This window comes from Eschrichtius robustus, chromosome 20 (assembly GCF_028021215.1).
Source record: "Eschrichtius robustus isolate mEscRob2 chromosome 20, mEscRob2.pri, whole genome shotgun sequence".
NCBI classification, from domain to species: Eukaryota; Metazoa; Chordata; class Mammalia; order Artiodactyla; family Eschrichtiidae; genus Eschrichtius; species Eschrichtius robustus.
This window is the reverse complement of record NC_090843.1, coordinates 52,716,895-52,735,143: the sequence shown is the minus strand read 5'-3', so window position 1 is coordinate 52,735,143 and position 18,249 is coordinate 52,716,895. Positions and strand designations below refer to the sequence as shown.

The following is an 18,249-nucleotide window of genomic DNA, read 5'->3' as shown; positions in this document are numbered from 1 at the left end:
TGACCGAGACTGTGCAGTGCCAATACAAAGCAATGAAAAGTGCAAACTTGATTTTTGTAATATAAGCACATATGAAGAGAGAAATCCAGTTTGGGAACGTCTTAGTCCCTGTCATCGCTCCCCGTCTCAACACTGTACAGGAGTGGAAAATCACCAGAGGACTTTCCTTCCCGTTATTTACCAAACAGACGCCCTTAACCCAGAGTTTCTTCTTTATGATCTAAGGAAGCGTATACAAAATGCATTTCTGCAACCTGGCCCAGGATGAGGTTCTTTAGTTCAACGTTGGCCTCTTTGGTACAAAAAGCATCTGTTTCTTACTATATGGCCCGTCTGGAATCCAGACCCTCTTTCTCATCCCAAGCCCAAGCCCCTGAGAGAGGCCACCATCACCTTGCAAACAGGCCACTGCAGGCGGCTTCCCAGAGTCTTCACACACAAAATTGCAACTCCAAATCAGCATCACCTACGGTGTATTTTCCTGACCATCTGCCGATGGAACTTTTGTTTTCCTTAGAAAAGGTTAAACTGTTCCCCACTGAGCACGGGAAGCCTCTGTCACTCATCAGTTTTCCAACATGCATCATCTCTCTCCATCCCATACTCACTTCCGAGCTGGATCAAATGAACTTTCTCCTTCTCAGCTTTCCCCCTTCATTCCCACATGGTTATTTATATCCAGAATATCTTTCTTTCTTAATCCACTGGACTATCCTCCCCCTCATTTGAAAAGGTCACTTTCAAGTTATTCTTTCCAGAAAGCTTTCTTGAAGTAGGTGGCTGCAAGCTGATTCTTCCCCCCCACCCCACGTTTCTTTGCTACATAAGAAACAATGAGCAAGTTACCCATCCTTCTGAAGATGCCTCTAACTGCTAACTAGATCCAAAGGAGGGGAAGAAAAGCCCTGCACTAAAACGAAGCATTCAAAAACTGGATGCACACTCTTTCAGGCAAGAGTCCCATTATTTTCTTCACATATACTTAAGTTTTCATTACAGAAGTGATTACATCACTTGGAAATCAGTGACCCACCGCCCATAGGCGCCACCATCCCAACATAACAATAAGCCACTTGGGGTATTTATTTCAATCTTTCTTCTTACATAACTGTTTAAACAGTGTTGCAGTCATGGTATCTGTGAAATTTGGGATCTTGCTTTTTTGAATACAATATCTGAAGTATAGCTCTGTGTGCCAGCAAAGGCATTAAATCATGTTCAACAAGATTCTGAGCACTGTAATTTACTTAATCACCCTGTGATGAACATTTAGGACATTTCCAAAGTCTTACTATCATACACAGCTTTAAAGAATACCTTCATGAAGGTAAGTAAGATGAGGCAAGATCATTGGTTTTGTTGACACATTTAGTCTGCAATTATGATGAACCGTTCAGAAGATATTCTAAATTGACACCAATTCCCTTTCCATTCTTAAATCAAGCCCCCTTTAAAGGTTCACCAGATCTTTGTAAAGTTTGCTTTTCATAATTTCTATTATCTATTTAATAAATCTATTTAATTCCCATAGCAACCCTTTGATTTTCCATAAGCAACTTGCCTACATGAATCTACCACCGGATGAGTAATAAGTATTCTCAGCTGCCTCATACAGAAAAGAATAAGGAATATTCAGGGGAAAGGGAAAGTGTGTGTGTGATCTGGGTAATCACAGACTTTTGGTGTAATATTTGTATGTTTTTCTCAAAGCAACAGATGCATTCCTATGATGCTGTAGGAGACTTTTTCTAAGTGGCAGAAATCACATTTCAAATACCTCTTAGGAGCTCACAATCTAAAACAATCCGGCCTAATAAAATGGAGATCCTTCCGTAATGAAAATAGTAGTCACAGCCCCTTACTTTTTCTATTTCATAACTTTGGATTCTGGAAGTGATGGATTTTCTAAAAGTGCAGCGTGTTTTAGTAAACAAAAACTTACACTAAATACAAGTTGCCTAATACTAGTTACTACAAAAGGCACAGCATAATACAAATGGCTGGCCTGGGGAAGCCTTTTGTCCCCATATAAATCTGAATACTCTTAGAAGGGGAGACTGACAGCCTCAGAGAACGAACCTCTTAATTTATTCAAACGGCAGGGCACAGAAGTGGGAATTTCACAGACGCTGTCTTCTCATTGCTTTATGTTAGTCCTAGAGGAGGCCCCTCTCAGAGGACAGAGAAAATGCTTTCAAGGTCTCCTTAGCCCACCATACTCTCAGCGTGTCAGGCTAAGTCACTTTCCTTCTGGGGACAGCAGTAGTTTGGGGGGATCCTGTTTCTTGTCTCCATCTTTGTTGGGCTCATTACCAAGGGAGACATGATACCAAGTTATCATAGGGCTATGAAACTACATTTCTAGTCTTTGCCCACCTGAGACAGAAAAACTAGCACCTGTCAGGGAGCCAATGAGCAAGATATGCAAAAGGCTTGGTTAAAACAAAAACAAAACAAAGTATGTCTGTGTGTCAGGGCCACACACACACATACATGCTTATACACATACAAAATACCTTTTTTTTCTTTTATTGAAGTATAGTTGCTGTATAATATTATATAAGTTATAGGTATATAACAGTGATTCACAATTTTTAAAGGTTATACTCCATTTATAGTTATTATAAAATATTGGCTATATTCCCCATGTTGTGCAATATACCCTTGTAGCTTATTTTATACCTAATAGTTTGTACCTCTTAATCCCCTACCCCTAAATTGCCCCTCCCCCCTCCCCTTTCTCCACTGGTAACCACTAGCTTGTTCTCTGTATCTGTGAGTCTGCTTCTTTTGTTATATTTACTAGTTTGTTGTATTCTTTTAGATTCCACATATAAATGTGGAATCTAAATGTATGTATAAATATCATACAGTATTTGTCTTTCTCTGTCTGACTTATTTCACTTAGCAGAATGCGCTCCAAGTCTATCCATGTTGCTGCAAATGGCAAAATTTCGTTCTTCTTATGGCTGAGTAGTATTTTGTTGGTGTGTGTGTGTGTGTGTATGTGTATATGTGTATCACACCTTCTTTATCCATTTATCTGTTGATGGAAACTTAGGATGCTTCCGTATCTTGGCTATTGTGAACGATGCTGCTATGAACCCTGGGATGCATGTATCTTTTTGAATTAGTGTTTTTGTTTTTTGCAGATATATACCCAGGAGAGAGTTGCTGGATCATAAGGTAGTTCCATTTTTAGCTTCTTGAGCAACCTCCATACTGTTTTCCCAAAATACCTCTGAAGAGACACACAAGAAACTGATAATGGTGGCTGCTTCGGGAAAGGCAAACTATGGCCCACAATGGAAGTGACACTTACTTTTCCCTGCATGCCTTTCGTTTTGTTTGAAATTTCTTCTAACATGTGAAGGCACTATCTTTTCAGAAAATAGAAATTAGTTTCAAATACTAAAATTTGTTTGTGTAAAACAATACTTAAGCATCTACATTTATATATACAGTATATACTTATTTTTTTTTGGAAGAATATACAAGACACTATTAACAGTGGTTATCTTTGGAAAGAGAATTATTTTTACAACTAACCAGTGAAACGCTGGCTTTCTCTTGGAAATGGGAAAAGTTAGTAAGTGGAAAAACAGTGCTTAAGTATATGCTGAATGAAGGAATACAAATGGCTTTTTAATGTAAATAGCAGTAAAGCCATAATCTGTGCTGTGTATGCACACAGACGAACAAATCCCACTCTCCTCGTGAAGGAGCACCATGTCTTGTTCCAAGGATCTGGATTTACCCTGTAACTACTGCCTCTGTGGCCCTGTCAACTGAAGAACAGACTCAGATGATCTCAGGGAAAATGTCATTACTTGAGCCTTCACAGGAAAGCAGTGCTTCAAAAAGTGTTTAAAAACTAGAGTGTTCCACACCACAGCCCCTGCAAATTAATACTTTCCACAAATCCAAATGAAAGAGAATACGTTCAAGTGGTATTAAGTAGTATTTTACTCTTAAGAACATTTGTAAAAGCTTAAAACAATGCATCCAAGGGCTGAGGCCAGAGACCTTCTGCAAATTTAGGCAAGTGATTTCCACCAGGAAAGTGTTTTAGGCATTTAATTCCAATTCATCTTCGTGCCTAACATTTGAAATGTCAGAATTCTTAGGTGCCAAGTTGTAAAGCACATTACAGATTCATGTGTAATCGTAAATGGGCAAATACGCTTGGGCAAGAAAGCAAATGCATTTTAAAACAAGGTAAATTGTTCAAAATAAAGGGGTTAATTCATCCTAAAAAGCCAAATATTAAGAAAAATCTATCTGCACAAGTACGCTGGGTTGCTTTGTCGCTAGTTACTGTCTCTTGCTCAGTTTGAAACAAAATGCCACACTTAATTAATTAGCCAGCCCAGTCTCATCCTGCCTGCGCCTGATGGGGAGAAGGAGCATTACAGAAAAGACTCCCTCAGGCTCTATTAGTGCCCTAATGAGACGGTGGGGGGTGGAGGGTGTTGGGATGGGGACAGGGCAGCCACTATTGCCAGGCAGCCTTCAGAAAGCACAGGATCTGGGCCTCCTGGACAAATCAAGCGCTCTCAACTACACACCAGCTGCTGGAGGTGTCTGGCCACAGCTATTCCTACAGGATCTGCCGCAGGAAACAAATGTACCATGGCTCCACGGATACCCAGCTGACCTAGCAACTCTTCCTATAAGGTATGAATTACATCAGAGGGGGAGAAAATGTGCACATTATATCAGCTAACTGCAACCGACATATGGAATATCCATTTTCAAAAGGGCAGAAAGAGGTAGATTCTGCAAACTACAGGTTGGTGAAGTTGACATCTGCCCTTAAGTAAAACCTTGCAGGTTATCACAGTTACTAAACACTTCGGAAAAGAAGTGATCAATTTACAAGCAAGCATGGGCTCACCAAACACAAAGCATTGCAGACTATCTTCCCCCGAAAGGGAAACAGCAAATATCTAAGTTATAGCAAGCTACCTATTAAGGTCTCCTAGGATGAACATGTTAACCAGATGGAGAAATGTGGGCCGGAATAATGATACAATTAGGCAGATTTAGAACTGGCTGGATTTGAAGTTGGTTGAACAACTAACCAACAGACCATTATTAGCCCAGAGGAAGCCCCTAGTCATGTGCCCTGGGACTCCATCGCCAGACATAGACAAGGTCTGGAAGGGATCACATAGTTCAAGGTCAGAAGGGGCTATGATCATAGTGGATGACCACACAGGCATAAAAAATAATTCAACAGACTGCAAAAACTCATCAAATCTCAAAAAACTGATTCTTAAAGGTGACAGACACAATACTTGGGACTCGGTTCTCATTTGTTCAGGTAGTAAGGTTGGTGAAAAAGACTTTGGAGTTTTGTTGACCAAAAGGTCTGTGAATCAACACCGTGCGATGTGAGTGTCAGCCTCAGAGCCACCTGTGCCCCCAAGGTGACCCCCTCCACCTGGACTTCTCAGATACAGGAGGCTAGGACCCTTTTGAACCTAGGACTCAATATTCCACAGACCTAGATAAAGAGGGAAATACAGCTAAGAAAAGGTTGGGAACGTGGCAAGTAGACAGACCCAGAGACAAAGACAATTTAAATGAAAGGGAACAACAAATAAATGGTCAGGAGAGGCGGGAAAGATTTGAGATATAGGTACCAAATGCAAAGTGGAGAGCTTATTTGGATTCAAACAAACCAACTGCAACAAAAAAAAAAATCATGAGACAATTATACAATTGAAATACTGGCTGGATATATGCCGATATGAAGGAATTATTAGATTTTTAAGGTATGATATGATGTTGTGGTTATTTTTTTTTAAAGAGTTACTTAGTGAAATGTTTAAGAAGGAAGTGATATGATGTCTGGGAGTGACTTCAAAGTAATCCAGTGAGGGGTGGGGGCAGTGGGTGTCCCTGAGTTGATTGTTGTATCTGGGCGCTGGGTGCATGGGGGTTCCCTATACTATTTTCCCCACCTGTATGGTGTTTGAAGTTTTCCATAATAAAAAGGTAAAAAAAAAAAAAAAAAAATGGCGGGAGGAATAGGCACAGACCAGTATCTCTCCCCTCTCCTTTCCCAGCTCAAAAGTGAAAATAGAAGCCACTTAGTAAAAGTGAGCATTCAATTAGTCAAAGAGATAGTCTAGAATCATACCCACATTCAAAGACATGGATATGTCATCACGTCAACAACTGACAAAGAATGATTATAGTCCTAGTAAGAAACTGAAGAGACACCAGATTACATGATAGGCCATTAGAAGGAAAGAGCCAGGTGTTGAAGGTAAAGGGGATACAAAGAAAGAAAAAAGCTGAGAATTCTTCTCTCCTATAATCTGAATAACCATTTTAAAAAATGGAATGGGGACTTCCCTGGTGGTCCAGCAGTTAAGACTCCAGGCTGACAATGCAGGGGAGACCCCGTGTTCCATCCCTGGTCAGGGAACTAGATCCTGCATGCCGCAACTAAAGATCCTGCACACGGCAACGAAGACCTCACGTGCCGCAACTAAAACCCGGTGCAGCCAAATAAATTAAATTAAATAAATCATTTTTTTTTTTAAAATGGAGGGACTTCCCTAGTGACGTAGTGGATAAGAATCCGCCTGCCAATGCAGGGGACACAGGTTTGATCTCTGGGCCAGGAAGATCCCACATGCCGCATAGCAACTAAGCCCGTGCACCACAACTACTGAAGCCCATGTGCCTAGAGCCCGTGCTCCGAAACAAGAGAAGCCACCTCAATGAGAAGCCCGCGCACCGCAACGAAGGGTAGCCCCCACTCGCCGCAACTAGAGAAAGCCCGCGCGTAGCGACGAAGACCCAACGCAGCCAAAAATAAATAAAAATTAAATCTTTAAAAAAAAAACGGAATGGCATAACCAAGCACCTGGGTACACATTCCAGTGACACTATGTACCAGGCACTGTTCTAAACAATTTTCAAATATTAACTCATTTAATCCTTAACAATACAACCCTATAAAGTAGATACTATTATCTCCATTTTACTGACCAGAAACTTAAGAGACACACAAGTTAGGTAATTTGTGTCACAGTCACATTGCTAGAGAGTGACAGAGACAGGATTCAAATCCAGGAAACTTGATCCAGAGTCCATACTCTTATGCACTGTGCAACAGATTTTAAACATCCGTTTATAATGGGGTATTTTTGAAGGTCTGTGGGTTTAAACACTTTTCTAAGTTGCAGTCAAGCATGTGCCCAAAGGTGAAAAAAGGCTGCTCTCAGACCCACATCCACTGCCATTCAGAGCTCAGAGGGCAACACTGTGATTTTGCCTATTGCACGTTGTTCTGCCCAATCTTTATATTTCACATCAAACCCTAAAAAATGAGTAACAGATGAGGCAGCTGTGCTGTGAACCACCACGATCAAAAGAAAACTGTCTTGACCTGATCACGTACAAGGGGGAAAAAAGGCAGCACCTTCTGATTTTAAGCACACTCAATCCATTCAGATTTTCATCCCAGGGATATTGACCAAAAAAGACAAATAAAAAACTGTAAAAAACCGATTCATCTGGATAAAATTCTCCTAGGAAAACAAAGAGGGAAATTCTATCCCTAGAACAGCAAAACTTACCACACCCTATTTTATGACTACTCAACAATGATCCAAGATAAAAGCATTATTAACTGTAGAAATATTACTAGAATTTACCTGTAACTGGGGTCTCAAAATAATCTGAAGGGGAGTGGGTGATAGATGTACTAGAAAGGAATGCTGAACTTTAAGCTTAAATTGTTTTTTAAAAAGGGTTTTCTGAGGTGTAGTTCATACAAAAATCCATTGTATATCTGGTCCAAGAGTTATATGACCAGCAAGCAGCAGAAAATTTATGTTTGCATTTAATCACAGATGCCACAGAACAAAAGTTTCCATTACAGGGTTTCACTACAGAATAACAGCACTCAAGCAACTTTCAATTACTATACTTCTTACTTGTCATAAAGCAGAAAGCACATGTTTGAGATTTCACTGGAAGTTAGAACAGCAGTTTCTGAAAACCTCATAAAAGGGAGGACTGATTTAGTCCTAGGATCTCGGCAGGATACCTGAAGTTCAATTTTGTCTCTGAATAAAAGCACGAAAGCAGCCCCAAGGCTTTGCATAGGATGAAGGGGAGTTGGGGACACTTCACTGGCTGATCTAAAAAAAGCCAAATGATTAAAAGGCCCTTAGAAACCACCACCACGGAAAGGCAGCAACAGAAAAGACGTTCTGGCTCTCCTGTCTTCCCAGCAACAGCAAATGTTTTAAGTGGTTAAACTATCTCTATCTTATTTCAGAGTCTATCTAGAGTGAATCCACTCAGAAAGCGATTTGTTGAAAAGAGAAGTTTCGGCTCCCTCCTCTTCCCTGGAGAATGTTTGATGTGCACATTTTTTAAGATGCAATTTCTTGAACAGAAAGGACCAAGTTGAATTTAAGAGAGTTCAGCTGAGCCCTTTCTTCCAACACTGAGACCCTGATCTAATAATTGGTTCCCTGTGAATCAATTCTCCAACTCAAACATACTTTGAAAAACTAAAATGCTTAATAGCTACTGATGACTAGTTGCTGGAAGACATAATATGCATGCAGTTTGAGTTCCTTGGAAGAAAGATGCTAGAGAAACACAAACTATTTAGGAAATATAAAAGCATGGAATGATAGGCCTGCAGCTTTTAACTGACTAAGATTTTTGACGTTTCAAAAATGGAGAGGCGAGTCTTTTTCTATTTTTGAGCACAGAATTACAGGGCAATGGAGTTAAACATTCACTTGCTCATGGAAGTACTCTTGAAAGCACTTATTAAGAAACAAAAACAGAATTGGGCGATTGGGATTGACATGTATACACTGATGTGTATAAAATTGATGACTGATTAAAAAAAAAAAAAAGAAACAAAAACAGCCACATACTGTGGGTATATACAATTATACAATTCAATTAGGGTCCAACTCTAATATTAAATGTTAAAATCGAGCTAAGTACCAGTGAAAGTGCACATTCCAACTCACACAACGTGCTTTCTGTGACCATATTATCTGACCGTCAGCACCAAAACACTGATCATCTTCCCCTCCCTTTGGCTGGTTTCTGTCTTCAAGGAGCTTAGAGTCAAATGAAAAAGACCAAAAAAAAAAAAAAAAAAAAAAAAAAAATCACAAAAGGCTAAGTGCTAAGACATCTATGTACTCCATCTATGGATGTTCACAAAAGCATCCCACCTAGAGAGGAAAGAGACAGGAAAGCTTCTTAGAGCAGGGAAACCAGGACTGATTTTAGAAAGATCCAAACTCAGCCAGGTAGGAGGAAAGAGGACACTGCCCAGGTGGGAGAAGAGGCAGGAGAACAGTAGGGGACCACGCTTTAGAGTTTGGACTTGACCCCAGAGGCTATGAAGAAGTACTGAAAAATTCTTAAGCAGGAGAATGACAAGATCAAAGTTGTATTTTTGAACTTGTCATTCCATTCCAGAAACAGTCCAGAGCAGTACTGCTCAAGGTGGGTCTGTAGCCCAGAAGTAATCCATCAGTTCTTTGTTACTGGTCCATGACTGGGCAGGTACAGAAATGGAGAGTGAGCACCTAGAATTGTTTACAGCAGCTCAACATTCCAGCAACATCCAAGCTTGTGACCAAAGGTCTCATCTTGTGGAACAGGACAGAGACCAGTCTGTGTGTTGTCAATCCAGTGGGGAGTTGTATGTGGTTCAAGCTGTACAGTAGTCCTGTATAACAGGGCCACGTATGGGTGTGTGACTGACTGGAAACTAACACAACAAAAGGAAACTGATCCTTGATTATAGACAGTTTGAGAAGCTCTAGTCTTGAGAATCAGGGGTCAGCACTGGTAGCAAAGAGCCCATGGAGGAGGCTGCTGTGGTCCAGATGAAATATGAACTCAAGCAGGGATGGTAGGAATGGAGAGAAAGGGTCAGAGTTGAGAACTGTTAAGGAGATCAACAGGGCTCAGTGCCTTTTATTTTTTTATTTTTTATTTTTTAAAATTTATTTATTTTATTTATTTATTTTTGGCTGCATTGGGTCTTCACTGCTGCGCACGGGCTTTCTCTAGTTGGGGCGAGCGGGGGCTACTCTTTGTTGCGGTGCACCGGCTTCTCATTGCAGTCGCCTCTCTTGTTGTGGACCATGGGCTCTAGGTGTGTGGGCTTCAGGAGTTGTGGCTCACGGGCTCCAGAGCGCAGGCTCAGTAGCTGTGGCGCACGGGCTTAGTTGCTCAGCGGCATGTGGGATCTTCTCAGACCAGGGCTCGAACCTGTGTCCCCTACATTGGCAGGCGGATTCTTAACCACTGTGCCACCAGGGAAATCCCTCAGTGCCTTTTAGATGTGAGGGGTGGGAGAAAATCAAGGATGACTCCTGAGACTCAAGAACTCTTAGTCACTTTTTAAATAATGGTAAGATGTAAAGCAACAGTGTGCAAGAGCTTCGTAAAAGTCAGGATCAGCAAAAAGATTCTGAATTCATAGCTCTTTTCTTTGAGTGCCTTTGAATAAGTATAATGATAAATTAATGAAATACAGAAACCTAAACACCCCGGTGGTTAACACTGAGCACCACTGGGGATTCAGAACATGAAAAAAGAACACATCCTATGCCAAGCTTACACTCTCCCCCGAAACAAAATCGTGCAGTAAGGAGCCCAGACTAGTTCAGAATGGGGCAAGCTGGAACCCTGGGGTCCCAGGTCCTAACAGTAAATAAAGAAGAACCCCCGCCCCCGGCCATCCCCCCAACTGAGGGACTTGTTCATCCCCCACCCCAGCTGTATACAACACAAAGCCTTCTTTCTCCAATTTGCGCAGGTATTAAAACAAGGCCTCAAACCACAAGGAACGGTGATAAAAAGGGGGTAGGGGCGGAGGAAACGGGTAAATGAAATCAATGACCCTAACCTCAAAACCCACTGCCTTCCTCTGTGCTCGGGTTCATATCCCAACCCGTATCAGGAGACAAATGGATCAACAAAAGCTGTGGACAGCTGGTCCATCAGGCCTGAGCCGCTAACTAGACGACAAGTATTAAATCCGCAAATGGCGACAGGTCTGAACAAACCTATCCTACAACATTCCAGAGCTGGGAAGGGAGGTGGCTCCGTGTTACGGGGGTGAGGCTTCTACAGCTCCAGAGACCAGAGCGGGCACCGTCCATTTCCCACGCCAAAGAGCAGCGATCCTGCAACCCCCAAGCCGCCCAGATTTGAGCAGCTAGGATCAGCACAAGACACGCCTAATGGCTTTGGCAAACCACAAAAACGATCCCCCAAGCACGTAATTAATCTCTCTCAAGAAGAGTGCCCCATCATCTGAAAGCTGTTCTCCTGTATCATGCCTGGCTTCCCTGATTTGCTGTCTCAAGTTTCACTGGCAGATGTAAGTACGAAGCTCAGTAAATACCAGTACTATCAGTACCTTAAGGAACGATGTTTGTTATATTCATTTGCTTTTGTTTCATTTTTCTAGATCTTTCTCCTCCATTGTAAGCTCTTCTAGGGCAATTCTTTCAACTCCTTGCTCATATCTCCTTGTATGCTTATAAAAGTCATTTGGTTTGAAAAGTTAAAAATACGCCTCATAACAGTTTTGGAATTCTGTCATGTGATATATTCCAAAGGCTCACACTATAAAACGAATTACTGAAGTTCATGGTCATTTATTAACAAATAATAATTGCTAGCACTTATTGAGCACGTACTATATGCCAGGCACGTGTATATTATCTTGTGTCGTCTTTACAACAATGCTGTAAGGCAGGTGCTGTTGTCATCTCTATTTTATAGGTGAGGAACCTGAGACACAGAGAGATAGGATAACTTGCACAAGGTCACACAGCTAATAAATGGCAGAGCCAGGATCTAAAGGACAAGAGTCTGTATTTTCAGCCATTACACTAGACAGCTTCATTATGCAGAGAAGAAAAATGAGATTAAAAAATACATTACAAATAATGGAATGAGGAAAAAGCCTCTCAAGGAAAATTGGTCTTATTACTTTAATCAGACTGTTGTCTTTTATTAGATGGATCCAAGTCCTGGAAACACAGTCAACAGAGGGAGCCTGTCCTGGCTGGTCCAGGCTCCTTATGTGGAAGGCAGAAAACGCCAACATTCAAAGCGGTGCCTTTTTGCCATCTTTTACCACCTCGAAAGTCATTTGTCAGTGTTGTAGAAATCATTCTCTTAGTGGCTAGGGTATTTGGATTGAGGGAGAAAGCACTGGGAGAGATAGAGCTGTAAGACTGTCGGGGTTGGTACCAAATCTCACCCCATCCAAAGAGCCAAAGTGATTCAGGTGAATTCTAGGCCAAGCCTCTGATTTAATCTGAACCAGAATCACCCAGAGCAAACAACCCTGGCGGGGTACAGGAAGATACCACTTCCCCTGGCCGGAGCAAGTGGACCAGAGATGCTAGACCAAAGGCCCTAACTCTGCCGCTCTCCTGCTCTGACTTTCTCGTCCCCTTTCTGTGGGGCAGGAAGTTCTGGGACCACGCCAGAGCCCACCAAACCTGTCCAGATCAACACCAGCAATACTGAACTTCCCTGGTGGCGCAGTGGTTAAGAATCCAACTGCCAGTGCAGGGGACATGGGTTTGATCCTTGGTCCGGGAAGATCCCACATGCCGCAAAGCAACTAAGCCCGTGCGCCACAACTACTGAGCCTGTGCTCTAGAGCCCGCGAGCCACAACTACTGAAGCCCTCACGCCTAGAACCCGGGCTCTGCAACAAGAGAAGCCACTGCAATGAGAAGCCCTCGCACCGCAACGAAGAGTAGCCTCCGCTCACCGCAACTAGAGAAAGCCCACGCGCGGCAACGAAGACCCAACGCAGCGAAAAATAAATAAATAAATAAATAAATATATATATATATATATATATATATAAAAAAAAAAGACCAGTGGTACTGCATCCTTTGATGTCAGGGCACGCACACTGACCAAATGTTTTCCATCAGGCATCCAGCCCAGGCAAAGCTGAGCCCTGTGTCTCTAATACCAAAACCAGTGCTTTCCTCTGTGATGCTGAAGCAGATCCCAAAGATCAACTCTCCAGTTTTGACAACTAAGTAACCCATATTAGTCTAAAGGGATACATCAAATCCCAAAAGTCCGAATCTTCACCACTTTCCAACTATTCATCACATTTTCTCTCCAGAAATCTGAAAAATGGCAAAACAAAACAAAAAACAAACCTACTTATTAAAACAAATCTAACTGCCTTAACTTCAGGATTATATGTTTCCTGACAACACGGCTCTTATAAAAGCACTCAAAGTTCTGTTATCATCTAATTACAATTTCTATACAGCTCGTTATGTGTGCTTAGAAGCCAAAAAGTGAAGCTTCAATTACTTTTGTACCAACCACTAAAGCAAGTAGAAACAGGACAACCTTCCACAAAGATTTTTTTTTAAAAAGATGCTGGAATCCTGTTATTTGGTGTTCTCTCACAGTTCCAAGCAAGGTGAGAGGAGCCATGCAAAACGCAGTTTTAAAGTCTCGGCCATCCTGAGACTTTCTTACTATATAAAGGGGAAATTAATAAAAGAAGAAAAAGAGAAATACCACACTGCATTTTCTTTCCCTACCATAATTTTTCAATTTTCTTTAGAGAAATGCCAGCCAATAACTAATTAGAACCATATCCTTTGTTATCCCAGTGGGAAGTATACCAATGGATTTAAGAACAAATGTTAATGAGAACTTAAAAAAATTAGTAATCTGGAACTTTGGTTTCCCTTCAGTGTAAAAACAAAATTCTCTCCTTTAATGCTATTTTTATAGTTGGTGAAACAACATGGACAGAATCCATCAACAAGAAGCTAAGCTGTCTAGCCAGTGAGCACCCTGAACTGCGGGTGCCCTGGGTTTTTCACTGCTGTTATCACAGAATTGGCACCCCAAGATCACAGATTCCTAAGCACCCCAATTTCAAATAAGAGAGACAAAAACTCAGAGTTACAGAAAAGGAATTTGGTTTACATCTCTTTGGTTTCAAGGGGGAAAATAATTTCTTCCAAAGTGAGTACATAGCTGTTGTAATTTCCAAGAGTATATTTTCCATAAGAAACACAGCTGAAGTTCTTTTACCTGGTATATCACCACAAATAAGAATATTTCTAGGATCAAATCTTGAGTTGCCTATTCATGAACATCAAGGAGCAGAAACTACCTCCTCGAAAACTGGACTTGTTTTATTTTTTTAATAAACGTATTTATTTAATTTATTTATTTTTGGCTGCGTTGGGTCTTCCTTGCTGCACGTGGGCTTTCTCTAGTTGTGGCGAGCGGGGGCTACTCTTCTTTGAGGTACGCGGGCTTCTCATTGCGGTGGCTTTTCTTGTTGCAGAGCACGGACCCTAGGCGCGCGGGCTTCAGTAGTTGTGGCTCCAGGGCTCTAGAGCGCAGGCTCAGGAGTTGTGGCGCACGGGCTCCTTGGCATGTGGGATATTCCCCCACCAGGGCTCGAACCCGTGTTCCCTGCATTGGCAGGCGGATTCTTAACCACTGCGCCACCAGGGAAGCCCTGGACTTGTTTTAGACAACAAAGTGAACTGTAGAGTGTGAGTCAGAAAAGCTCTGAGCAAAAATAAATTTTTAAGATGCTAACACACCATGGTTTGGGCACGGGCCAGCAATCTGAACTGTATTTTCAAATGAGGTTCTGCCCTGTGTCATCCAGACTCTCATCCTGGGGGAATTAGCAAGTCCAGGCTGGAGCCACAGACCACTTTTTTTTCATGCAAAAGGACTGGCCAGAGTGCAGTGAACTAGGCACGGCCTATGTCATATCAGATATTCTCCTTTTTGGAAAAAAAGCTTTAAGCATTTGCAAAACATCTCAATTTGCCCCATATTTTTACTATCCAGCAAATTTATTTCCCCCACCTGTTGTGGAGGAAAACACAACAATACGCCTTAGGTCTGTAACATTTTACCATCACTGTGTATCTGCAAAAGATAGAATTCATTTGTACTGCCCAATAAGGACATTATTTTACATGGACTTTGGTCTACAACAGAAAATGGACATAACAATGAAAATATTTCTTGATAATTCACTTTCTAGACATTACTCCTCCCCAAAAGGATCATAAAAACCACCACCAAGGAAAACAAAGGATTCCCATGTTTTAAAGCAAAAAAGGACTGGCTATTCATATTCAGGCACCACATAAATCAAATATGGGCATGATCACCTAAAAAGTCGTTAAAACGCCAAGTTTTGCCTCTGTGTGGTTAGTGAGCCCATGTTTCTCCAATGTTAAATTTACAAACTGTATTTGTTAAACTGTATTTCATATTTTAAATACCAAGTCTGTACCTTACACTGCTTCCATGGATGATTTACTCGAGACATATGGGGTCACAGTCTAATCCTTTTACTCTCACTAAGTTTAAATCATGCTTCTCAACAAGATTCTGTACACATTAAAGCAGCACATGGCAGCCCTAAACGCCCCCAGAAGAGCCCTTCTCCTGTCCACTCCATAAAATGAGAGTTTCCTCCGGAAAGGAAGGGGCTGGATTCACACGTTGCATCAGGCATACTAATTAAGCAAAAGCGCTCCAAAACTTTTTCTGTTTCGATTCATGGCAAAATTTCCTGAATTCGTTTTATTAAAACAGACATCTTCATCCAACAGACACACTCAAAAATCCAAGCTAATTTCAGCAGCAAACGGGGTGGGGTGGGGGCGGCGGGAGATGAGAAGTTGACAGCGAGGTATAAATTTCCCCCAATCCTCGTTCTTCCGGTCAATCTGCACCTATGGGATCGGTTCAGCATTTAATTCGATGTCAAGGCAACACTGGCCCACCAACCAAGTAACTAAGAGCTGCACCGACGGGTCTGGTCCGGTGCCCGAGAGGCATATAGGGAGGATGGCTGGACAGCCAGACAATGAAAAGCTCCCCGGGGGCCACTAGTTCAGCCCGGGGTAGGGGTGGGGGGCGGAGGGAAGGCGAAGGCAGACGAGCGAGCTCCCTTCTCGCCCGAAGCCACGGTCAGCGGCCGACCCCCCCCCCCCCACAAGGGCGGCTGGCGGCCTGGCCTCGGCCTCCGGGTCCCCGGCCACAGCCGGAGGAAGCCCCAGGCAAGCCGATTTCTCTCGGAAAGAGAGGAAACTTCCTGGTTCAGGCATTATGGGTAGGGGGCTAGCGCCCTCCCCCACCACCACAGGTATCCGCGGGGAGTCTAGCGCTGAGGGAAGGAAGCGGCCCCTCCCCGCGCCTCTGCCTGGGGGTGGGGGTCACCGAGTCGCGACCCCCGAGCGCAGCCACCCCCTACGCGAGGCTTCCCACCATGGGGGAACCGGGCTCTCGACTCCCCAGGACGCGAGTCGGGGTCCCGGGGGTTTCAAACTTCCCCAGCGGGCGCGGCCTGGCACCGGCACCGAGTAGTTGCCGCGGGAGCCGCTAGCCGGCGAGGTCCCGGGACGGGGAGGCGGGCAGAGGCAGGGGACGCTGAGGGGCAGGAGGGGAAGCTCGTACACGACGGAGGAGGGGTCGGAGGGGGCGCCGGGGGGCGGGGGGGGCAGCGAGGACCCGGCTCCCGGGAACTCGCGGGCTGCGCACCCAGGCCGGGGACGCCGACGAGGCCGGCGCCGCCGACGAGGCCGGCGCCGCTCACCTTCCTGTGCTTCTCCTTGTAGGGCAGCGCCAACCACGGCATGTCCCGCACGAAGTCCTGCCACTGCCGCTGGTCCTGGTCCGAGGACACGAAGACGATCTCCAGGCGGCGCCGCGGCTCGGGTTCCGCCGCCGCCCCGGCCCCCGGCCCCGGGCCGGCCCCAGCCCCTGGCCCGGCCGCCGCGTCCCCCCGCAGGCGGCCGTAGAAGGCGGCCAGGCTGGCGCTGAGCTGCGCGCAGGGGGCGCTCAGGCTACAGCCGAAGTAGAGCCCGAGCAGCGAGATGCCGCGGGCAGCCAGCGAGTGCACGTCCACCTCCTCGCCGCCGCCCGTCACCAGCTTCTCGCCCAGCAGCTCCTCCAGGAAACCCGACATCCTGGCCCACCGCTGCCCGGGCACGCGGGCACCCGGGCAGGCAGGCGGCGGCGACCGCGCTCCCTCGGTCCGCGCGGCGGGTAGAGGCGGCGGCAGCGGCGGCGACGGCGGCGGCGGCGGGCACTGGGGAAAAGAAAGCCCCGCCCGTGGGGCCCGCCCACGCCACGCCCCCTTTGTAACAGTGCTAGCCGCCTAGGCACTGGCTGCTGCAGAGGGCGTAGGGGGCGCGGGCTCCCGCCGCGTGGCCGAAGTGCTCGGGAGACAACCCTGGCGGAGGACTTTCCATTTTCACACAATGTTACCTTCAGCAGGCTAGGTCTTGCTCGGCACTTACTTCTCTGTATGTTTTGTGTTCTCTACTATAAGAGGACTGGAGGACGCCACCTCTTTTATTTCTTGTGTAGCTTCTGATCTAGCTAGGCACATGGGAGGGAATCCACCATAAGTACTTGTGGGTTGATCGCAGGTCTCACTGTGGGATTTCAGTCCCCAGGTCGCCGCGGCCATTCCTCACCAGCGATTGGCTCTCTTCCATCTCCACAAATATAGGGACCAGATGCCACGGCATCTCTAAATCGAAGCTGGCTGCTTTCCTGAACCGGTTCCGTGGCTTCTATTAAATCTGTTGATAGTTGAGAAAAATTCTAGGGATTTTTTTTTTCCCCAGCTGGCAAGACGCTACCCTATGCTTAGAGAGAACCTGGATTAAACAGGTGATCTGTGGCAAGTCTTCCGGCCTCCCCACCCCGACACACACACAGTCGAAAAAATAAAATGTACACCATGTCCACCCGCAACAGAGGAACAACAGTGTGTCAGCTCAGCTACCAACAGCCCAGTGAAAGGATGGGACGCCCCTCTCACAGCCCTCCACCAGCCCTTTGCAAGTTATTTCTTGGGCATCTACCGCCATCTAGTGGAAAGGGTGAAAAAGAAAACGAGATACTGGCAGCCAAGCAGAATGTTTATATTTTATAGCGGCTTTCCACACACGCAAACACACACACACAAATCATAGCCTGCTTTACAAAAGTTCATTTAAACCTCAGAATATAACTGCAAGCTTTTGGCACACACATAAATCTTCACGCTTAAGGTTCCCAATTTTCTGGGATAGAACATGGAATTGTACTAGTTTTCAGTTCAGTGAAATGTTACCACATAAAGCGGTGAAAGAGGTGGAGGTGGAGGTGGACGCCACGAGCGGACTGGCAATCTCT

General features: G+C 44.5%; 1 protein-coding gene across 1 annotated transcript in view; it reads right to left on the bottom strand.

The window, feature by feature from the left end:
- The window catches only part of NXN (nucleoredoxin), a 141,769-nt gene extending 124,622 nt beyond the window's left edge, over positions 1–17,147 (bottom strand). The window contains exon 1 of the mRNA XM_068531717.1: positions 16,658–17,147. Coding sequence (XP_068387818.1) covers positions 16,658–17,029 — 372 coding nt within the window. The 5' untranslated portion in view covers positions 17,030–17,147. The remainder of the gene's footprint in view (positions 1–16,657) is intronic.
- Between the last annotated feature and the right edge of the window lie 1,102 nt (positions 17,148–18,249).